This window comes from Gopherus flavomarginatus, chromosome 7 (assembly GCF_025201925.1).
Source record: "Gopherus flavomarginatus isolate rGopFla2 chromosome 7, rGopFla2.mat.asm, whole genome shotgun sequence".
In the NCBI taxonomy this organism is placed as follows: domain Eukaryota; kingdom Metazoa; phylum Chordata; order Testudines; family Testudinidae; genus Gopherus; species Gopherus flavomarginatus.
In genome coordinates, this window is record NC_066623.1 from 78,377,469 (window position 1) to 78,402,549 (window position 25,081).

General features: G+C 41.2%; 1 protein-coding gene across 3 annotated transcripts in view; it reads left to right on the forward strand.

The window, feature by feature from the left end:
* CDC14A (cell division cycle 14A) overlaps positions 1-25,081 on the forward strand; it is a 120,632-nt gene that overhangs the window by 92,701 nt on the left and 2,850 nt on the right. Inside the window, exons 12-15 of one of the 3 annotated variants that reach the window (XM_050962359.1) lie at positions 1,672-1,787; positions 4,343-4,390; positions 5,923-6,051; positions 6,737-7,070. In XM_050962359.1, the coding sequence (XP_050818316.1) occupies positions 1,672-1,787; positions 4,343-4,390; positions 5,923-6,051; positions 6,737-7,070 (627 nt within the window). Of the gene's footprint in view, positions 1-1,671; positions 1,788-4,342; positions 4,391-5,922; positions 6,052-6,736; positions 7,322-25,081 lie in introns of those variants that run through there. The other 2 variants (XM_050962361.1, XM_050962360.1) reach the window with 2 other exon arrangements.

Below are 25,081 nucleotides of genomic sequence, written 5' to 3' on the forward strand. Positions count from 1 at the left end.
AATGCTTTTTTAATCCTGCTGATAAACAGTGGGAAACATTCCTAAATTAGAATACTATTCTCTTTTTATTCTTGTGTTTTCCCTTATACTGTTTTTAATAGCAGAGCTGAACCCTTCCAAAACTGCATTGCTCTAAAGATCTTGTAAGTTTCTTTCTTTCCTCACTTCTCACACTCCATTACTAGAGGAATTAATCTTTTCAGTCACTTGCCTCATAATCCACAGCACAAGAATTTATTCATTTCTTTTACTTGGTGTTAATCTGAAGGCTCTACTCTTGATCTTAAGTCAAAGTGTATAGTAAGAATAAGGAGAAGCTTTTGTTATCCTGATAGTAGAGGTCTGAATTAGGTTTCCTGGGTTTCGACTCAGTACATAGTTAAGGCTACATCCTATAAATACATCCATGTGGATGTGTGCTTACATAGTGCCCCATTGAAATTAGTAGCAGTGTGCCTATATTCACTGACTCAAATCATAGGACTGGAAGGGACCTTGAGAGGTCATCTAGGCCAGTCCCCTGCACTAATGGCAGGACTAGGTATTATCTAGACCATCTTTGACAGGTGTTTGTCCAACCTGGTCTTAAAAATACCCAATGATGGAGATTCTACAATCTTCCTAGGCAATTTATTCCAGTGCTTAATCATTCTGACAGGAAGTTTTTCCTAATGTCCAGTTAAACCACCCTTGCTGCATTTTGAGCCCACTGCTTCTTGTCCTATCCTAAGGAGAACAATTTTTCTCCCTCCTCCTTGTAACAATCTTTTATGTACTTGAAAACTGTTATCATGTCCCCTCTCAGTCTTTTCTTCTCTAGACTAAACAAACCCAATTTTTTAAATCTTCCCTTATAGGTCATGTTTTCTAGACATTTTAACCATTTTTATTGCTCTTCTCTGGACTTTCTCCAATTTATCCACATCTTTCCTGAAATGTGGCACCCAGAACTGGACACAATACTCCAGTTGAGGCCTAATCAGCATGGAGTAGAGAGGAAGAATTGCTTCTTATCTGTCTTACAACACTCCTGCTAATACATCCCAGAATGATGTTTGCTTTTTTTGTAACGATGTTATACTGTTGACTCATATTTAGCTTGTGATCCACTATGACCCCCCCGATCCCTTTCTGCAGTACTCCTTCCTAGGCAGTCATTTCCCATTTCCACTTGATTGTTCCTTACTAAGTGGAGTACTTTGCATTTGTCCTTATTGAGTTTCATCCTATGTACTTCAAACATTTTCTCAAATTTGTCCAGACAATTTTGAATTTTAATCCTATCCTCTAAAGCACTTGCAACCCCTCCCAGCTTGGTATGATCTACAAACTTGATAAATATACTATCCATGCCATTATCTAAATCATTTATGAAGATATTGAACAGAACTTGATCCAGAACTGATACCTGCGGCACCCCACTCAATAGGCCCTTGCAGTTTGACTCTGAGCCAATGGTAACTACTCTCTGGGAATGATTTTCCAAACAGTTATGCACTCACCTAATAGTAGCTCTGTCTAGGTTGTATTTCCCTAGTTTGTTTATAATTGCACTATCTGACCCTTAAATTGTAGTCTTTGCAAAGCAGAAGTAATCTTTCAGGCACTGAAATTAAATTATTGTTCTAAAGATTTTGTATTTTTATTAGTGTGCATCTTCCTTTGTTTTAGAATGACTTTGAAGACAATGCAGAGTTGGAATCTAAGAATGGCATGACACAGGGAGATAAACTTCGTGCCTTAAAAAGTCAGAGACAGCCGCGATCTGCTACAACTGGTGCTCTTAGGTAATCCTCTCCTAACTTTTTATATTATTAAATTCAGTGTGTACTAATTCTTTATGGAAAGCATATGCTTGTCTGTTTCTTTGTTTTATAATTCTGACACTTAAAAGTTATGATATGTAGACCTTTTCATTTTTAGATCACTTTACAAACTTTAATACTGCCAATTTTTTAGTGAGTTAGGTTGGCACTCAAATGTGGAATCTGGAACTGAGAGGCTAAATGATTCGCCTAAGACTACAGAAGTGGTTAGTTTTAGAGCTGGTATTAAGAGTCTCTAGGTGCTATGGTATTACACTAAACAACAAACAATAAATAATAATTAGTACTCAAGTTTCTAGCCCCTACTCCTGTGCTTAGTCCGCCATACTACCACACCACTTTCTACCCACTATAAATGTTAAATTTATACAGGTTTGTTATTAGCTTTAAAGTTCACTGCTTTCTATCACAAATAGTTTGCACAATCTTGAGCTTTCTTCTTCAAAGATTCTTCAGACTTAGGTGTTTGTCAAGTTTGTTCATGCTGCCCTTCAAGATTGGTTAACGTTAGCGATTGATATTGTTGCCATTTATCTGGACTGCATTTGTGGTAGCCAGATACTGCTTTGTGGTGTAAAAACTTTCATAACTGTAACAACTTACTGATGCAATTTAACATGTGCATACTGCAGTGGTCCCCAAACTTGTTCCTCTGCTTCTGCAGGGAAAGCCCCTGGCGGGCCGGGGCGGACCAGGCCGGTTTGCTTACCTGCCGTGTCTGCAGGTTCGGCCTATCGTGGCTCCCAGTGGTCGTGGTTCGCTGCTCCAGGCCTGGAGCTCCCATTGGCCTGGAGCAGTGAACAGCAGCCAGTGGGAGCCGCGATTGGACGAACCTGCAGATGCAGCAGGTACACAAACCAGCCCGGCCCGCCAGAGGCTTTCCCTGCAGAAGCAGCGGAACAAGTTTGGGAACCATGGCATACAGCATTGTAATTAAGCCAAGTAAAAGGCCAGTGCCCACATTTCAAGAAAGAGGAACTCATTTTAGCTAAAGGGGAGTAATCTAATGGAAATTCTCTGCAGACACAAAGTAGAAAATGGATTTCAGTTCCCCGTCTCCTGTTATGAACTGGGAGGTAGTAACCTTTCAACCCTGGAAAGATGATTTGTGTTTCTCTGCCACAACTCCCCAGGGGTTGCTGTTAGCATCATGTGCCATGTATTGTCCCTCAGCAAGTGGGTAGGGTTGCTTCCTGATATGAGGACAGTTAAAGCAGATAAAAATGGTGGGAGTCCTAAAGGCTATATGAGATGCAGAACTGGAGAAACTTTAAAGAGGGTAGTATTATCAAACAAGGATATTTAATTTAAAATAAAACTTGCATTCCAAAAGAGAGAGTTATTCTCTCTGCTACTGCAGCAGTAAAGAGATTTTTTTATTACATGCGATCCTTAATTAGTTATGCTAGAAGAATTCTAAGACAGAACTGAATATAATATTGTTCTGTTCCTTTCCATGTCTGTATTTCTTTTCTTTGCTGCTGTTTACTAAAATAACCTTGTACCATCAGGCACCAACTAAAAATTTGAAAAATGCATCTCAAAATCTAAAGTATCAATTGTTGTCATATTATAAACGTCCACTTATTCACCATATAAAAGTTTACGTTGCTATGAAAATAATTTAACAATATATTTGGTTCCAATTTTAAATTATTTCTCTGTATTTCTCATATTGAGTTTTGAGTTCCATCTTGTAAAACAATAACTAAATGAAAGTTTTTAAGGACAACAGTTAAATGAAATGCCATTTCAAATGTAATCTTAATTACAAACAGTTCAAGTCAAAATGCTTTGCTATTGCTTAGTAACTGCACATAAAAATAATGTTTAATATTTGGGTCCTTTTTTCATGCTTTTGATTTTCTTTTATATTTTCCCCCTTCTGCTAAAAAATTTCTTATTTTTAGATATAATTGTAAAACATTATCTAAGCAGAAAATTTGATGCTAAAGTCTGTATTTAAATATATTGTGCAGTTTCGAATAAAAGGCTTTTAAAACTGAAGACATCATGAATAGTACTCCCCACATTCAGAAGTAAATGCAAACTTCATTTTTCACGTAACTTTTTTCCACAGTAAGCTTACCAAAGACTTCCAGTCTTCTAACCTATTTTCAAGCTACCCTTAAAGAAGAAGGAATAGAGATTTCCCTTCTATCCTTTAGCTCATATACTATGAGGAGGAGGAGGACCATATAAATATCTACGTAGTTGTCTTTTTATAACAGAATTTTCTTATGCATTTATGAAGCAGGTACTGTATGACAGAAGATGGCAGCTGAGTGTAGGTTTGATGGTTGTAGTTGAAAAATAATGTTTCACGAGTACAGTTTAAAAAATATATATATTTTTATGATGCATCTCACAATTTATATGAAGCATTTTCTACTTTATGTATGCGGCACATAAATAATAACATTGCCCAAGTCAGAGTCTTTGTTCTTATATTTATTAAAAGATTGAAACTATGCTTTCATTATTTTTTGTGTGACAAGCTGCTTTAATTACTTTAGGCTGGAAGATATGAAATTGCACACCAGATCAATATCACAACCTTTCAGGTATCTATTTACTTAGTTAAACTTGTGAGAAAATTTTTAGTGCATTTAAATTTCATTTTTAAAAAATGTCTGCTCTTCTACTCTTTAACGTTTTGGTACTTTGTCTTATCAGTTTCATTAATAGCAATTTGTCAGACTTCTGATGATATTAAAATCTATTTTAAGCACCCATTCAAGGGACAGACAACAATTGGTTAATTAGCACAGCTAGTCTTCTAGTAATGATGGAATAAAACTTTTTTAGTCTTATAACTGGGCCTTTCCTGAATAAAGTCTGCCTGTTGTGTAAAATGTATAGTAACTTTATGAAACTGATAAATGTACTTTAGAGACTAGAAGGACACTACTTCACTTGTGACTTGGATCAGAGTTAAACATTTCTGCAAACCTTGTGCCTCATTAAAGATAATACCACTTTTCATGCTAAATTGTGTTAATATTAAGAACAATCTTAGAAATGGTACTACATATAAAAAGATAAATTTGAATCATTATCTCCAGCAGTTGGTTATTTCCATTGTGCCTGTCACATGGTATCTAAGATAGTACTATTTATCTACCTTCTAGGGGAAAGTATTTAGTAATCAAAAGAATATATTGGCTACAATTATCTCCAATGTGATTTTAAGAGACATGGTTTTTCAGGGGTCTGATCTCCATTTCCCTTGTTTACTTTCATTTTCCTCAAACTCCTTGGCAGGCACTTAGAGGAGCTCCCACCCAAGACCATTACCACCATGCTATTTCAGCTGGAACCTTTTAAGAACACAAAGCACTCTCTTTCCCCAAGAGCTGAACATTGATATGCGAGCTATGGGAGTGAGAGGATATAACATTGCCACTAGACTTTAGGACTTACCCAAAAATATTTCTGAGAAACCTACTGCACCATATTTCTGTTAAGTCATATATTACTTAGTTATTAAAAGCCCAATCCTAGAAAAGAATAGGGGCTGAGTACTTTTTGACATCATTTAGAAGCGAGGATGCACAGCATCTCACACGACCAACCCCTAAAACACAAGAATGAAGAGCAGAATTTAAAGCTCATATTTGTTCCTATCAGCTGCAGATGTTCAATCTAAAATTGGCAATTGCAACTTCAATATTTTAGCATGCTCTCGGAGCCTTTAAACAAGTAAGTGACTTGATACATTGAGGAAAAACTCAATGGCTATGACTAACAAACTGATGTGATCTTTTAATATGTAAAATTATCTTCATTCTGGTTCTTTAAACATACCCAGGGTTTATTAGCAAAAATGCATAAATAGGAGCAAATCAGAGTAAAGATTTAAAAAAAAATAAAATTGGGATTTTTCAAAACTGATGTGAATGAGAACTGCTGAGTGCTTAGCACTTTTGAAAAATCTGGCCACTTACTTAAGTGCCTAAATATGGATTTAGAAGCCTAACTTTTGACACCCACTTCTTGAAATCTTGGCTCAGATGTTTAAAACAATTTATTATTTCTAATATTCACATTTGAGTAATATAATCTTGCTCCCCATTAAAGCTTTGTACTTTTTCAGATTGAATAGTTCAAGTACTACACAAGGGTTCATGTCTCCTCTGAAGTCCTCCAAGGTGGCAGCAGCTGTTTCACCATCTGCAAATAGAATAAGCAGAAGCCCTACGTCCTTAGGATCTAATTTAAAAAGGTACATTTTCTTGTCCTTATGTGGCTTTTGGGGTAGTTTAAGGGAGGGTTATGTCACTTTCTTTAAAGTCACATGACAAATTGTGAAATCGGCCATTTTTCTTGCTTTATACATTTGTCACTTATGTCTGAGATTGAATATAAATTAGTGGGAAACACTCCCAAAACTTTAATATCTATAAAATTCTGTTCCTCTCAATAAAATACTAAGTGGGAGATCATATGCCCTTATTATGAATTTTTCATTTGTTGCCATTAGGTAACAGCTTAGAGATTTCTGCTATTCTGAATTACGTAGAATGTTAAATGAAACCCACGATGGTTCGTGGATTTTGCCATAACCTCTGGCCATAATGAATATTCATTCGTTAAGATGAAATGAGATGTTCTGTTAGCCCAAGTGCTTTAGTAAACTAAAGGCATCCTATTTTTTACTCTCTGGATATTTATGAAATAGCTTTTTGGCTCCTTTATCTTGTCTTATATTACTACTTTTGATGTGTAATTTGTATAGAACTTGTTTTTTCATTATTTCAGAGAGAAAATGAAGCTGTGTGCTATCAGTGTTTGTGTGTCAGAATATTCCTTGTCATTTTCCCCTAATGTTTTAAATGTCTTGTGTGTGAAATCTTCACATATATATATATATACATTGCATGTATTTTTCCCACATGTTTTCCACTCAGCGTTTCCGTAAACTCCAGGCTAGGCAGTTCTCTAGGGAACCTGTATGCCGCTTCAGATGATACAGAGAGCAAAATGATGTCGTCATCCTCTAGGACAGGTTTTTCTGTAAACCATATCTCCAGTCATTTGAATGGCAGCTTGCAGCTGCCTACCAGAAATTCCCATGAGCTGAACAACAACCTGTACAACAGAAGCAGCAATAATGGCACCAACCTCAACAGTCATGCCATTTCTCATGGCACCGGGACAGATGATGACAACTGCAGCATCTACCAACCCTCCTTTATGGGGTTAACTGCTTCTCCGGCACGATACCTGAGTCGTTCAATTCCTGTAAGTTCACAGCCACAAAAGCCCTCTCAGGGACATGACAGAAGCTTATCTACCTTGCTTCTTCAGCCAAAACTATCACAAAAAAACTCTTAACAATCTCAGAGCAACTTTCTAATCCCTTATCTTTTACAATTTTCTGAATGCATATAGCATCTTTGTCTGTTTCTAATGTTCTTTCAGCTGCTTCCTTTCTGCTTCTCCAGAATTTGGCTCAGAGAAAGGTGTTATGAAAGTAGACAATTTATAAAAATGCCTTTCATGATTACAGCTTCTGATCTGGAGTTTTTTTTCCTTTAGATTTTCCATTTCAAACAATTGGTATTATAACTTTAGTTTGAGAATTTCAATATATGTAGAATAGGATCTTCCTGGATCATTAGATATCATAGGTGTCCTTATACAGTAATGTTAGAGGAACGGCTTTGTGTGTGTGTGTGTGTGTGTGTATATGTATATATCTATACACATATATACCACACTAAATTGAAAATAAGTGTGTGGAGAATTCAATCAACTCAGTTCTTTAAATGGGCACTGTTGAAATCTCATCCTTTTCGAACACTGAGTTATATAGTTCAAAGTAGTATGCCAGCCCCCAGAATCCACCTTTTTTTTTTTTTCATGGTTTTGTCACCCTGTTTTCCTTTTGAGGGGAAGGGGGTGAGAGTGGGAAGAAAGGTAAATGTGTTTTCTCCCTTGTTGCAGTGTAAAAAACCCACACAGAGGTACACTGATATAGTAATGAACTCACTATACATTGTGAAATGTATGGAGTAAAGAAACAGAAAAAAATAGAGAAATTATTTCTCATCTTTCAGTTATGTTTGGTGGTGTTGGCAAAAATAGGAGGCTTTAAAACAAAAAAGAGAGAAATCACAAGTGTGGGGTTTTTTTTAAAGTTGACAAGTGTTCCTTTAAGACCCTATGAAAATGTCCAGAATAAATCATTCCAGTATGAGAAGTCATATTAAATATTAAAGAAGTACAATTTTAATATCTTATGCCTGTGCCTTAAACACATAAGTGCTTTCATGTATGTGTAGGGATCGCTTCCTGAATCATGGCATAGGTCTCCCTAAAACTTGATATTTGCGTCTTTTTGTATCAAAAATGTTTTCCAGTATTACTTCCATTTTAGCAATTTTGTAGTCATCCCTGCTGTGTCTTGACCATCATATTCTGAGGTTCTTTCTCCTTGGGGGAAAAAAATGCTATTTCTAAGTAGAATTCATTAAAAGGAAATTTAGAATAACTTCAAATGCTAAAGAATATCAATTTTCAATAAAATGTATAGTCGGGGCGGGGGGGAGGAGGAGGTGATTTGGTCTATATAACAGCCTGTATAGTTTTATTTTTGTCTGTCTGTTTAAAAATAGTAAAGTTTCATTTATTTGTTTTTTTCTTGTAGTTGTAATAAAATAGCTTTCAAATTAATTTGAAAATAGCAGTTATGCCATTCCTCCCTGCCTCCTCAATCTTGTTTTCAAATTAAGTTCAGTTTGCAAAATCACATATGGCAGCACTTTCTCAGGAGAGCGAGCATGGGACAGTTGTCTTAGAACAGACAGTGCCCCTATTCCTTTCCAATGGGACTCTGACTAAAAGAGGCATTGGTTGGTTTTACATATCACTGTTTTTAAATAAATGTAACACCCCAGGAATAGTGCATGGCAGCTCTTATACCATATAACACTTAGAAGCCCAGCTGGCATTATCACCGATGATAAATGTAAAGTTGATGAAGGACAACTATGAAGGACAACTACCAAGCTAAAGTGCTATACAAATGCCTATGTTCACTTTCAGGTGATGTAAATAAGTGGGCAGCATTATCTCCCGTAAACATAAACACACTTGTTTGTCTTAGCAATTGGCTGAACAAGAAGAAGGACTGAGTGGATTTGTAGGCTCTAAAGTTTAACCTTGTTTTGTATTTGAGTGCAGTTATCAGGGGCAGCTCTAGACATTTTGCCACCCCAAGAACGGCGTCATGCCACGGTGGGCGCTCTGCCGCTCGCCAGTCCCGCAGCTCCAGTGGACCTCCCGCAGGCATGCCTGCGGATGCTCCGCTGGTCCCGCAGCTCCAGTGGACCTCTCGCAGGTGTGCCTGCGGAGGGTACGCTGGTCCCGCGCCTTCAGTGGAGCCGCGGGACCGGCGGACCCTCCGCAGGCGTGCTGCCGAAGGCACCCTGCCTGCCGCCCTCCGGCAACCAGCAGAGCGCCCCCTGCGGCGTGCCGCCCCAAGCACGCGCTAGGTGTGCTGGGGCCTGGAGCCGCCCCTGGCAGTTATGTAGCAAAAAAAATATATATATATTCATTTGTAAATTGCACTTCCACGATGAAGAGATTTCACTACAGTACTTGTATGAAGTGAATTGAAAAACACAATTTCTTTTGTTTGTCTCTCTTTTTCAGTGCAAATATTTGTTACCAAAAATAATAGTGAGCACTGTACATTTTGTATTCTATGTTGTAATTGAAATCAAAATATAGAACAACATCCAAAAATTTCAATTGGTATTCTATTATTGTTTAACAGTGCAATTAAAACTGGGATTAATCGCAATTAATTTTTTAATCGAGTTAATTTGTTTTGAGTTAATCACTTGAGTTAACTGTTATTAATTGACAGCCCTATTAGGGACATTTTGAATTCCCTGGCATCCATTAATGTAACTTCCTTACATAAATCCTCCTTAAAGGAAGCTGTACCTAGATCTTGTTCTCAGATTACATATAAATGTAGGGTGTCTAATGACTAGCCACGATAATTGTCCAGAGTACAACTTTTAGGACAGGATAATGTAGTAATCAAGCACCACTTGCTTGGATTCATCCCTGCAGGCATGGACGTTTTTAAAACAATGGAATAAGCCATGCAGCAAAATAAGGATCTTGAACTTGATGGAGAGCCATGAATGTTCTTGGGGTTTTTTTGTTTTTTTTTAAGTCATCCTTGATGGATGTTCCCAGATATCTGTATGTTATACAACTAAATTCACAGACAGCAAAGTGCAGGGAAGAGGATAGGCATGTAGGTAAAGAGAATCAGGGCTCATTCGAAAGAAGGCTTCCCTGACTGACTTGACTGCATTTGAGCATTTCAGACAGGTACCTTGGAAGCAGATTAATTGTTCTGATGAATGAATATTTTTAATAATATTTTAAAGTGTTAGTTTCCTGTAAACTTCTCACCTTAAGTAGTCTTATCATTTGGATTATATGAATGTTTTTCTCTTTATAATCTTGATGATTAGAAGTGCCCTTTAATACTTTTGTGACAGTTTTCCCTTTGTGCACCTGGCCTCAATAACACACCTTCATAATCTTAAAATTCATAATGCTATACATGAGTTTAATTCTGAAGGGCATTTGGAAGCTATAGATGATGCAGAATGCGGTGATTTATTTTAGTCAGTTTGGCTTTGAACAATTTCGACAGTGTGCCAAGGACCCCAATGGCTTCCTATTTGTTTCCAGATGTATTTCAAGGTGTTGATATTGATCTTAGTCATGTGTGGTTTGGGTCCTAACACATCTCTTCCCATGCACAACTGTAATTGTTGAGATCAACTCGCGTGTATCAACATCTGCTAAATTTGGAAATCTTGGAGCTGGAATGCTGGCATTTTCAGTGGAGAGCTTGCAATACTCTTCCTTTTCAATCTGACAGAGCCCAAGGTCCAGTGTAAAAGACTGTAACTCAGGCTTTTCCCTGATTTACATTTGGATGGGACCATTTTTCGTATTTTTAACAGCTTAATTATGGGCTACAGTCCATTTATTTTTTTTTATTCATCAGTTCTCATTGTTGTAAATAAAATGTATAATCAACTATGGTCATAGGTGCCGACTTCTGCTCCTGCCGGTGGGTGCTCAACCCCTGCTCCTACCCCGACTCCACCCCGCCGTAGGGCCCTGCCCCACCCCTATTCCAACCCCTTCCCCAAAGTCTCCGCCCCCTCCCTGCCCCTATTCCAACTCCTTACCCAAATCCTGGCCCCGCCTCCTCCCCTGAGCGCACCACGTTCCCGCTCCTCCCCCTCACTCCCAGAGCAGCCAAACAGCTGTTTGGTGGTGGCTGGGCAGGAAGTGCTGGGAGGTAGGCAGAGTAGCAGGGACATGGTGCACTCAGGGGAGGAGGTGGGGCTTGGGGGGAAGGGAACTTGGCTGCTGGTGGATGCAGAGCACCCACTCATTTTTCCCTATGGGTGCTCCAGCCCCAGAGCACCCATGGAGTTGGCGCCTATTATTTTGGTAGATACATGCTTCCATTTGGAAAAAATTGAAAGTAGTCATTCTGTTAGGTTTCATTTAGTCATGGGGGACTTACTCAACATCCACAAGGGTCTTTTCTATATGATGTCTCACTGGGTCAGTTTTTTCCCCATTGTTGTTAACGGTGTATGTATTTAGCCATTTAGAAATTTACCATGTAACATGGTGTCATTGATCTACACAGTAATACTGTCACTGCAGATCTCTGCAGTTCTGTCTCTTTTCTGTTTGTCTCAATTGCGAGGTAAATATAAAATAGTTGTGTGAGGCTCAACACTGAAATATTGCTGGTGGAATGGTGAATATGTCAAGAGGATTTCATTTATTTAGTGATAGCCTTACCTATTTAGAAAGTATGCTGTAGGCAGGTTGATATGTTTTGAATTCTGGTGTCATTTTATCAGGATTTAACATGGAAGGTCAAAAATGGCTTTTTTCATTACCAAACTATTCTGCAATGGCAGCCTTTCTTCTGACCACAGAGACACCACAGTGATCCAAGTCTTTTTGACCTCTAGGCTGAGTTACTGTAATGTGCTTAGTTGGAGGTTTCCTTTGAAAACTACTCATAGATTGCAGCTTCTGTAGAGCATGGCAGCACGACTGTTTAAGGAACTTGACAATGAAAGTTCATGATGCACTGTTCTATGATCTGTTACCCAATGAACGGTAATTATCAAGGTCATAATATTTCAACTTCAAATTATAGTACTACTCTGCTTAAGGGTCAGCCCGCAGTTAGCGTTGGAGTAGTTGAGAAGGAAGGATGCAGGGCCTTCCCTATCCACTAATCCTGAAATGCTCTCCCCTGAATGTTTGTTTGTTTGCACTTCTGTTGTATCCTTCCAAGTGAGAATCAGTGTGGTTTTGTTTCCTTTCCATTTATATATTATGAGGAGATGTTTTTGTATGAAGGTGGATTATTGGTCTTATTATTTGGCCACTTTACTGTGTATTTTTCTTTATAATTTTTGTGTATTCTATAAATACATGTGGGTACACACACACAGAGACCTGTGAGCATGAGATGCTTTATAACTAATCATATATTCAACAACAACTTTGTCACTCTGTTTTCATTTTCTTGTGAAGTTATTCACAATGTGGTTGGTAAAACATCAAGAATCATAAAACCAAGTGGTGCTATAAACTAATAGAGGAATAACACATGCAGTGTAAAGAAGTACAACCAGGAATCCTCAAAACTACAAAAGCTTAGAAAGTTCAGTGCAAAATGTGACATTCAAAAAGCAACAATTAACATCCTTTTTAGAATTACACTGCATCCCTATAGCATTACACAGCAACTCATCTTCCACAAATAGTGCAAGTATGGTTTGTTCCATCAGTGAACATTTTAACAAACAGAATAAAAACCTGCATTAAAGGACCACTGGAAATTAAAAGCTGAACTATTTCTCTGTCTTTAACCCAACTGTTTTGCAGCACATCATATCTTACATACAGCTATGTAACATCATGCATAGTACTATTCTGGAATCTTGTGCATTACCCAGACACAAATAAGAAAGGAGCACCAGCTGTAACTTAATTTCTTCATCTATTTTGATTAGGGTCATACTCCTGTTGTTAATGTCTAGCTCAGGGGTCGGCAACCTTTCAGAAGTGGTGTGCTGAGTCTTCATTTATTCACTCTAATTTAAGGTTTTGTGTGCCATTAATACATTTAAACCTTTTTAGAAAGTCTCTTTCTGTAAGTCTATAATATATAACTAAACTATAGCTGTATGTAAAGTAAATAAAGTTTCAGAATGTTTAAGAAGCTTCATTTAAAATTGAATTAAAATGCAGAGCCCCCTGGACTGGTGTGAGTGCCACTGAAAATCAGCTTGTGTGCCGCCTTCGGCACCCGTGCCATAGGTTGCCTATCCCTGGTCTAGCTTTTAGTCTTATTACTGGGGTTCAAAAATGTCTTTAACAAGGGAAGACTTTTACCTCAGAAGGAAAATTTAGGGCACAGGTAAATAAAATAGCTGAGAAAGGAGAGGGAATTGAATAACTGACCCAAAAATGGTAGCAGGTGCTCTCAGCCAGTCAGCTGTCTTTCATTTTCTGAGAGTGTGAGAACCCAAAAGAGAAAGGTGAACTGCCATAATGGAGCAGGGTTGCCTTGGCTAAGCTCAGAGGTCTTCAATCTGTGGGACATGTCCCCATAGAGAGCACAGAGTAACATTTGGGGCGCGTGGCTGGGGCCTAGCCCAGTACCCACAGAGGGCAGGGAGGGAGCTCCACATAGATCCACTCTTGGCCGTGGCTGCTGGCCCCACACCCGGTGTCCTGGCTGCCCGCCTGGCCACAGCTGCAGGCCTTGGCCCCCAGCCAAGAGTCCATTCCCACCCCCAGCTCTGTCCTCAGCCTCAGCCCCTTTCCTCTTGTCCCTGTCTCCCCCTCTTCTCACCCCGAGCCATGGCTCGGCTCCAAGGAGGGGTCAGACAAGGGTGAGAGGGGGTGTGAGGTAAAAAGTTTGGGGACCACTGGCTTATATAAAGGAGGAGATAGAGATCAGAGGGGAGAGAGGACAAATGTTTACTTTAATTTGCATGTGATCATGAAAACCAGATGACTGTGCACTGGTCTAAATAGAATTTATTTAGGTAGTCTAGGAATTGGCTTGGTGAGACAGAGCCTTTGAATAAAAGGGGTCATGTTGTCTAGGATATATGATTGTTCTGTTTAAAACACTCAATGTTTTGTCTCCCCATCAGACACCTGTATGACTCAGTAATGCCCTCTCACCAAGAATGATGTAATCTTCCAATAGTTCATGTCTAACTACCATTCACTGGTTAGGAACAGAGATTGTACATAGCCAAATATGATGTGTACTGTTTAAGTGCAAAAGCTGTAATTCTCTCAATAATGTCTAGTTGGCTGCAAATAAAGTTTTTTTTTTTTCATAGTTCCTGTAAATCAGAAGCAATGAAGGAAAATACCTAAACTAATATAGGTAGAAATATGCATACAGCTTTTGCATTATAACAAAACATCAGTTGCTTATGATTTTTTTAACCTGTGAAACAAATTACTGCTGATTTCAGTGCAATGGCCTAGTAGCTTTAAGTATGGTTATTGTGAAAATGTCACCTTCCTACACAACAGATACATTTGCTGCCTGTATTCAAAATCACATTGGCATACGGTTCTGACTAAAATATTTTTTTTACTACTTGTACTCCTGTAAGCTCTGCATAACTGTCACAAACACAAGGTAAAGAGCTGAATTCTCTTCTGGCTTGTGCATCATCAGATAGATTGTTATCTGAGTTACTGTTGCAGAAAGAGGCCAGAAAAGACCATTAGATCATCTGATTTGACCTCCTGCATATCCCTGTAATCCAGGGGTTCTCAAACCGGGGGTTGGGACCCCTCAGGAGGTCACAAAGTTATTACATGGGGGGTTGCAAGCCGTCAGCTTCCACTTCAAACCCCGCTTTGCATCCAGCACTATTATTGGTGTTAAATATATTTTAAAAAGATGTTTTTAATTTATAAGGGAAGGTAACACTCAGAGGTTTGCTATGTGAAAGGGGTCACTAGTACAAAAGTTTGAGAACCACTGCTGTAACCCCTGTATTGAGCTAAATAACTTATGTTTGACTGAAGCATGAGTTCCAGAAAGGCATCCGGTTTCTATTTGAAGATATTGAGAGATGGAGAATCCACAACTTCCTTTGGTGGTTTGTTTGACTGGTTAATCACCGTCACTATTAAAAATGTATGCCAAATTCAAACTAGAAATTTATCTGCCTTCAGCTTCCAGCCACTGTTTTTTGTTATGCTTTTCTCCACTAAATTAAAGTGTCTTTTAATACCCAGTATTTTTTTTTACCTGTGGAGGTACTTACGTGCTGTAATCAAGTCCTCTCTCAATATTCTTTTTGATAATCTAAACAGATTGAGCTGTTTAAGTCTTTCACTATAATATAAGGCATTTTCTCCAGCCTTCAGCTTGTTTTATGGTTCTTTTCTGGACTCTCTAAGTTTTTAACATCCTTTATAAAATGTGGATACCAGAACTATACACATTATTCCAGCATCAGTCTCTCCAATGTCATATAGAGGTAAAATTATCTCCTTACTCCCTACTTACTCACTAGTCCCCTTTTAATACATTCACGGATCACATTAGCTCTTTTTGCTACATTTCACTGGAAGCTAATGTTGAATTGCTGGTTCACTATGACCCCTAAATCCTTGTCGGAATCGCTGCTTTCCACGATTCAGTCCCCACGTCCTTGTTCCTCGGTGTATAGTTTTTTGCATTTGGCTGTATTAAAACACTTTTTATTTAATGGGTCCAGTTTAACAAGCAATCCATATCGCTCTGTATCAGTGTTCTGTTATCGTCCACAACTATTCTACCAATCTTAGTTGTTTGCAAATTTTATCAGCAGTGATTTTAAAGTTACTTCGAAATGATAGATTAAAAGGTTGAATAGCATCAGGCCTATTAAACTATTCCTGTGGACTCCCACTTGAAACACCCCCATTTAGTGATGATTCCCCATTGTTAGCTGCTTCTGAGAACTGTTATCCCGTTCTTAATCCATTTGACATGTGCTTTATTGCTATTGTAAAGTGCTAATTTATAGTCCGATACTAAGTCAAATGCCTTTCAGAAGTGAAAGTATGTTATAGCTGTGTGTTTATTTTTATCAACTAAATTTGAAATCTCGCCAAATAATGAAATTAGGTTTGTTTGACAAGGTCTGTTTTCCATACTGGCTGACATTTAAATATATTACTTTCCTGTAATTCTACATCAGTTTAATCCAGAGCTGGGCAAACTACGGCCCGCGGGCCACATCCAGCCTGTGGGACTGTCCTGCCTGGCCCTTGAGCTCCTGGATGGGGAGGCTAGCCCCTGGCCCCCTCCCCTGTTCTCCTTCCCCCACAGCATCAGCATGCCGCGCTGCTAGCATTCTGGCCCACCGCTCCTGCTAAAAGACTCCTGCCAGGCGGTGGGGCTGTGAGCTCCTGCTGCTCTGAGCAGCGTGGTAAGTGGCAGGGTGGGGGAGGGAACTGGATAAGGGACAGGGAGGGGAGTCAGGGGACAGGGAGTCCTGGGGGACAGTTGGATAAGCATGGGAGTTCGGGGGGAGCGGGCCCTGTCAGTCATGTGGATAGGGAACAGGGAGCGGGGGAGGTTAGATGGGGAGGTTCCAGACGGCGGCTTGGGGTGGGGAAGCCTGGGAGGGGGCGGTTAGGGGACAAGGAGCAGGGGGGGTTGGATGGGTTGGAGATTCTGAGGGGGGCAGTCAGGAGGTAGGAAGTGGAAGGGGGCAGATAGAGAGCGGGGGCAGGCTGTTTTGGGAGGCACAGCCTTCCCTGCCTGGCCCGCCATATAGTTTCACAACCCCAATGTGGCTCTCGGGCCAAAAAGTTTGCCCACCTCTGATTTAATCCCAAATCAGATATTCCATTATTTTGTCCTCTTGCCTGGTGTAATATTAGCACAACTTTAGCACTCTTCCAGTCTCCTGGAATTTCCCTAGTATTTCAAGAGTCATTAAAAAAAATTAACACCAGTGAGCAAAAGATCTCTTCAGGCAACTCTTCTAGGTCTCTTGATTACAAATTATCCAGGCCTACTAATTTTTAAAATGTTTATTCCTATTAGATGTGGTTTAAAATCCTCCTTGGTTACTGATGGACTGGAAACTACTTCATCATCCTCTTGTGATACCAATACATTGTTTTGCATCTTTCCAAATACAGAACAGAAATGTTTATTAAATGTTTCTACCTTTTTCTGCATCTTTGATAAGTTTTACTACCTTCATCTATTAAAGGTACTTACTAGTTCTTCGAGTGCTTGCTCATATTGATTCCAATTAAATGTGCACGCACACACGTTGGAAGTATTTTTACCGTAGCAACACTCGATGGGTTGTCTGAGGCGCCCCCTGGAGTGGCGCCCTTAGGGCGCTGGATATATGCCCCTGCTGACCCAGCGCCCCCTCAGTTCCTTCTTACCGCATGTGACGGTCATTGGAACTGTGGCACGCAGCATAGCTGATCTCCACGTCTCTAGCTCTTTGCTTGTTTATACCTGTAGATAGTTGCAGTTAATAGTTTTTGTAGTTAGTGTATATAGTAATTGGAGGTAAGGGGCTTCTCCCCTTCACTCCTTCCCGGTACCAGGCCCATGCCTAGGTCTCCGGGCTTCAAACCCTACTCGGCCTGCCTCAAGCCGATGCCTATGGGAGACCCCCGCGACTCCTGTCTGAAGTGCCTGGGGGAATCCCATCAATCAGATAAGTGCCGTGTTTGTAAGGCATTCAAGCCTCGGACAAGAAAGGAGTGAGACTTTCGTTTGAAGGAGCTCCTCATGGAAGCGGCACTTAGCCCGATGCCCTCTTCCCCACACCGAGACCCAGCGCCGTTGGTCCGAAGCACACCTCCAGCACCAGAATGACCTGGCACAGGCAAAGACTCCCAGCACTGGACATCTTCAGCACCGTTATCAGCGCTGCACCACTCGCTGTCTACGGGAACCAGGAAGTAGCACAAGCAACCTGCTGCTCCTGTACAGTTGCCGGCACTGCCTGTGCTGCCTTTGGAGCAGTGCCTGTGCCGGACCACCCCGCAAAGGCTCCAACCCCAGCACCATTGAGTCCAGCACCGCAAGTACTATTGAGTCCGGTGCACATAAGCTCCCTGGTGCTCACCGTGGTCGAGCTCGGCCTGCCTTCCACCCCAGAGACTTTCTCCACTGCTTGCGACCTGATTGCGCTCACTGAGCCAGGACCGTCACAAACTTTGGTGCCGCTCGTGCGGGCTGTTCCATCGATAGGGGAAGCCCTCCATGGTGCACCCTCCATCACAGAGCGAGATGGGTCGGCACCAATCTTGGTCCCTGCCCAGGTCACAGTCTCGATCCAGGCACTGGTCTCCTCCACAGCACCGCTCACAGTCCTGGCACTTATCACCATCTCGTCACCAGTCGTACTCGCAGCGCACTCTGCTTCAAGAAGATCTCCTTCCCGATATGGTCGGTACCGGTCCAGCTCCCAGCACCAATCCTGACACTAGTCTCCTCGGAGTCGCGGTGCGGGCCAACAACACATGACAGTGCAACCCAGCATGAGCGATTGGCTCTGCCTTGGCCTTGCCACCCCAACTCGAGGTCGTCCCAAGCAGAGAGTGGCTACTGTGTCCATGACCAAGATGCGGATGGCGCTAGCCAATGGCATTACAGGGGGCAGGATCCTGCTCAGGGACCCCCACAATGGTCCTTTTGTACCTCTTGGGCATACCATTAGGCCCAAGGTGTCTCATCAGGAGCTTCTTATTCAGTCCACTCAGAACCTTGGGTCCCGAAGGCTACTGTCAGTCCCCTCCCTCCCCTGGGGGCTCGGAGGTGATGGCCTTACCCTCAGCTCAGGCCCATGCCCCTAGCATGGAGGACCAAGGGCAGCTGGACCCCCCCCCCCCCAGCAGGACTTGCTCCAGGACCCCTTAGTCCTGAGCATATCCTCCTCCTGCTCCCCTGATCAGGTTGTGGTGGGCACATCCTCCTCTGGCCCATCACCTATAGACCTCCATGCACACCAAAACTTGCTTCATAGGGTGGCACAAAACATGAACCTCCAGGTGGAGGAGGTGGAGGTCGAGGATCTGGTGTTGGACATTTTATCTGCTGATGCCCCCACACGTATAGCCTTGCCCTTTATTAGGACCATCCAGGCTAATGCCAATACAATCTGGCAATCTCCAGCATCTTTTCCCCCCACTGCCAAGGGGGTGAAGAGGAAGTACTTGGTCCCCTCCAAAGACTGAGTACTTGTACATTCACCCCCAACCGTGCTCCCTCGTTGTATAGTCCATTAATGAGAGGGAAAGACACAGTCAGCAAGCTTCCGCTTCTAAATCACTAGACACCTGGATTTATTCAGGCTCAAGATCTATTCAACTGGCGGCCTACAACTTAGGGTGGCTAACCAGCAGACCCTCTGGAGTTGTTATAATTATAATACCTGGAACTCGATGGGGAAGTTCAAAGAGCTGGTTCCTCAGGAGTCCAGGGAGGAGTTCGGGGTCTTGCTAGAGGAGGGCAAGAAAGTAGCCAGGACATCCTTGCAGGCATTGATAGATGAGGCAGACTCGGCGGCTAGGTCTCTAGCCTCGGACATAGCTGTGTGCTGTATCTCATGGCTGCAGGTGTCCGGTCTTCCACCAGAGCTGCAACAAACAATTCAGGACCTGCCCTTTGATGGCCAGGAGTTATTTTCAGACAAAACTGACTCCAGAGTCTGAAGGATTACCAGGCCATCATGCGCTCATTGGGCATGCATACCCCAGTGACGCAATGAAGGCCCTTCTGACCCCAACCACAGCGCACCTACCCTAAATCCCAGCCAAGACAGGACTTTTCTAGAAGACGTGGTAGGAGGAGGCAATCTGGTTCTCAGACAGGCCAGAACCAGGGCCCCCCCAAACCATCAGCAGGGCCCAAACAAAACTTTTGAAGGTTTGCCTGAGGGCAGAGCTCCAGTCTTCTTACAGGATCCTTCCCCACCTTTCACCAACTCTCTCTCTCCTATTTCCTCCTTGCGTGGTCCTGCATAATGTCAGATCACTGGGTCCTACACATGGTGGAAAGTGGATACCATCTTCAGTTTTGTTTGTCCCCCCCCCCTTCCACCCTCCCTCCCCATCCCTCTTTAGGAACCTCTCTCATGAGCAACTCCTTCTAAAGGAGGTGCAGGCACTCCTGACTATCAGAACTATAGAGGAGGTTCCAAGGGATCTGAAGGGCAGGGAGGTTTACTCCCGCTACTTCCTAATCCCCAAGGCAAAGTGGGGCTACGGCCCATTCTGGACCTGCACGGACTCAACAAATTTATGGTAAAGTTGAAGTTCCCCATGGTTTCCCTGGGGACCATTATTGCTTCTCTGGATCCTGGAGACTGGTACGCTGCCCTCGACGTGAGGGACGCATACTTCCATATAGCATTCTACCTGTCACACAGACGCTTCCTTCATTTTGTGGTCAGTCAACGACACTTCCAATTTACCATCCTCTCCTTCGGCCTATCCACGGCACCAAGGCTATTTACAAAGTGTATGGCTGTCATAGCTGCCTCGCTCCATCGACATCGGATCCAAGTGTTTCCGTACCTCGACAACTGGCTTATTCGGGGTCAGTCTAAGCTTCAGGTGCAATCCCATGCTCGGTTCACCATGAACTTGTTCAGACAGCTGGGCCTGCTGCTCAGTGTTGAAAAGTCCACTTTGCAGCCAACCCGGAGAATAGACTTCATCAGAGCAGTCCTGGATTCAAAACTTGCCTGGGCGTGCCTACCACGTGCCCGCTTCCAGTCAATGGTGAGCATTATCCATGGCCTCTGAAGCTTCCTGACCTCGACAGCATGCACGTGCCTCGGTCTACTGGGACACATGGTGCCTTGCACCTTCATGACCAGACATGCCATACTACGCCTCAGTCCACTTCAGGCCTGGGGCTCATCAGTCTACCATCCAGGCTGAGACAATCTAGACACGGTGCTCACAGTACTGATGGAATTCTTAACCTCCCTGGCTTGGTGGCTGAACCCCAACTTTGTATGTGGGGGGATGCCATTCCATGCCCCACAGCCCTCCCTAGTCCTAACCACGGATGCATCATCTCTGGGCTGGGGAGCTCACCTTGTGGACCTTTGCACACAGGGCCTTTGGTCCACACAAGTGATGACCCTGCACATCAACGTACGGGAACTGAGAGCAGTATGCCTGGCGTGTCGCAGTCTTCACAGATGACACAATGACCATGTTTTACATCAACAAGCAAAGGGGAGCGCAATCGTTCCCCCTCTGTCAGGAAGCCATTTGCCTGTGGGAATTCTGCATAGTCCACTTGATCAATCTGGTGGCATCTTTTCTCCTGGGAGTCCAAAATGCCTTGGAAGATCGCCTCAGCAGGTCCTTTCTGGCTCACAAGTGGTCGATTCACGCAGACGTTATCCATTCTGTTTTCCAGAAGTGGGGGTTTCCCCACATAAAACTTTTCATCTCTCGCGAGAATCAGAAGTGCCAGGTGTTCTGCTCTCTCCAGGAGCACTCCTCGGGCTCCCCCTCAGATGCCTTCCTGATGCCATGGAAAGACCATCTGCTCTACGCCTTTCCTCCATTCCCATTGGTCCACAAGGTCCTTCTCAAATTGCGAAGAGACAAGGCCCGCTTAATCTTGATCACACCAGCGTGGCCCAGGCAACATTGGTACACCACTCTCCTCGATCTGTCGGTGACCACACCAATTCCACTCCTGTTGTGGCTGGACCTGATCACTCAGGAGTACGGCCAACTGTCATCCGGACCTGCAATCCCTCCATCTCACAGCATGGATGCTGCATGGCTAACTCAATCTGAGCTGCGTTGCTCGCGCTCGGTGCAGCACGTACTCTTGAGTAGGAGAAAGCCCTCTACTAGGTCCATGTATCTGGCCAAGTGGAAGCGTTTCTCCTGCTGGTGTGCCCTGAGCAATACTGCCCCTCTGGAGGTGCCAGTACCTACCATCCTAGATTATTTTTTGTCCTTGAAACAGCAAGGCCTAGCAGTTTGATCTATCAGAGTACACCTAGCAGCATTTTCAGCCTTCCATGCATCAGACCACACCAGAATGCCATGAGAGAGCTCCTGTGAGATCTTTGATTTTCAAATTGCAGAGCGAGTTTGCCACACTAGTAATTAAAATAAATATCCTTTTACTTGTAAATTTACAACATATTGTATATGGAGTCACTGAAAGATAAGAAACAGTTCAGTTCTATTTTATGGAGTTATTCTCGGAATCCCACCACAGTGGGATAAGATTTGTTTCCATGTTTTTCAAATTGTCTTTACAATACCAGGAAAACTGTTTGGTTCAGTGGCTCTCAGCACCCCCACTATACAAATTGTTCCAGCGACCCTAGCTTGACTTTGAAGCACTTCAGTAATTCCATTGAAGCCAGTATGACTGTTTGCATCTTTAATATTATTCTTTTAGTGCTTTGCTGGATCAGGCCCTTTGTGAGTAACTAGCAGGTTGTCCACACAGTGCCTTAGTACGCACCAGTGGGCTGTAAATTTTAATGTGCACCAGCATGTCGTGCACATAGACCCTGCGGGTGCACACTAAAAGTTCTCTAGTGTGCATTAATGTAGTACTATTTGAAACAGGACTATGTTAATGCGTACTAGGGAACTTTTAGAGCTCACAAGCAGAATCCGGGTGGACCAGTTAGTGCAGAACACACTGGTGTGCATTAGAACTTACACCCCTGCTAGTGTGCATGAAGGCCACTATAGGCAATATAGCTTACTTATTTTTATTACTCAGTTTACTTTTACTGCCTCATCATGTTCATTAGGAAATACACTTTTATTACTAATCCTTTATTTTCACATTTTAAATTCTACTTTTCTTCAAAATAGACCATTTCTGAGTTTTGTCAAAACCAGATAACTCCAATGTGGATTCAGGGACTTAAAAAAAAAAGTAGTATTCAAATTCAGTATGGTAGGTCATACTTACAGTGCAAATGTACACAGATCTAAAATGTAAACTGAAGTAGTGAAAAAAGATAAACATAATCAACGGGCAGTAAAACAAGGATTGTATTATGTGATCCAAAACTTTAGGTAGACAATTTTTCAGTGCACCTAGCAAAGAAGGTTTAAAAAAAACATTTGCTACAACTATGATTGCAATCCTGGAGGGAAAAAATTGCTTTATTTTTGTAAAAATAAAAAGAAATGAAATAATTTCAAGTAAATAAAACTAAACAAAGCCATTACACCTTTCAGCAATTTAGTTGTAATTATAGCTACCATTGTAACTGAACAAGCTTTTAATGCATTGGGGATAATAGCAACAAGATTTAATCTGCAAAGAAATGAAGAGCTTGTTATCATGGCCAAATAATAATGAATGTGAGAGGAAATTACCATTTTTAAAATTCAGTTTAGTTCTTCACTGTACTTAAAAAATGATTTAGAACAGTGGGAGGAAGATCTTTTATTGCTATTAAGTGGAAATGATGAAGAGGTGGAGATGCTGAAAACAGCAGTGTACATCACAAGACAAACTCCTACCCATCTGTGACAAGCATTTAAAAGACAAACCAAAACAAGTGATCAGTGTTTGAATCTCTCTGTACATGTGCTATATACATATTTATTCTTCTTTTTCATATGTTGCTATGGATTTTTATCTTCCACATTCTGATGTTCTATGTTGTGCGAAAGCACAGATCTTCTAATATCAAGAATTGTGGCTTGAATCCCAGAATTAAAATGTTACTTAAACTGTGATTCCAGAATCATGAGTTACAATTACTATTAAGTAATGATGTGCTGTTCTTAATTCTTTGAGTTAACTAATGACCCATTCCTAATTGCTGTCTGGTCATCGTGCACCTATCAAAAGCTAAAGAATCCTCCATTATTATGAAATGCCAAATTATATAGAATTAATTTTTAAGCTTTCAGGTTGTTAGTTGTTAGTCAGCTTTACTTTGAATTTAGTCTTTAAGAGATCACTGCAAGAACTTCACCATTCCACAAGGGCTACATTTCAGTCAATAAAAATATTCTTTTAATAAAATGATCTTAAAATAGCTTTGAGACTAGCAGAAATCTTAAATATTCATGGATAAAAAGAAATGCACACCTTCAACATCAAGTACATACGGTAATGGATTGCCTGATAGACTCTCTTAACAGTGCTGCTAATCTGGCAAAATTGCCAGGAAAAATAGCATGGTGCAGGTTTTCAATTCCATTGCGGTCCTAACATCTGTGGTAAAATAGTTTGCAGTTTTAAAGACCTCTTCCTGTCTTGTCTTTTACAACTAACTGTCTTTATATATTTATTCTCATATATAAAGACACAGTCCCTTCAGTCTGAATATATTCATTACAAAAGCCTTGCTATTCTAGTGAAAGCTGTTTAAAAATTTATATAGAAAGTGTTTTTTTACATATGAAAGAAAGCACTCAGATGCTGTCAGAAACATCCAAGGTGTGCCAAATATCTTGAGTTATATCTGTGATTATCAAACTCAATAAAAGTATGTGTGTTTGAATAGATATATCGGCTTTCTGAAATTTTGTTTTAAGTTAATTTTTTGGGGGATTTTTAAACCATTTTTTTCACTTAGCTGTATTATGGATGGTAATTTAGCCTGTGAATGAATTAATGATGTTTAATCATTTTTTAAAAAATCATCTTGAATCAGCCTTTGGAAAAATCTCTGAGATTCTTAGCTTCCTTGGAGTTCACACTAGGGAAAGCTGGGTTCTTTTTCCTACAGTCCTCTGTAATCCTATTGCATTGCTACTCTTTAAGTATATTTTGATATAGTTGTTTATAATTTGTTTTTCAAATATATTCTAAAGGCAACTGTGGTGAACCTTCATTTTATTAGATATGTAAATGTTTACTAATTCTTTGTTAATTACAAAGCTACTGCTCTAACAGACCTATGACACAGATCGCATCTGTATTGGAAGAAATACAGACAGAAATACAGTTAGACCTTCTCAATCTGAATTTTACAATCCTTTTTAATATCAAGTCATATTAGTTGTTAACTGATACACTACCAATTGCAAGACTGAATAGTTGTTAAATATTGAGTAACCAGATGCAGATAAACCAACCAATAAAGGTCATCATGCCTTCCTCTTCGCTGTACTAATTTTCTATCTGCTATTCCATGTTAACT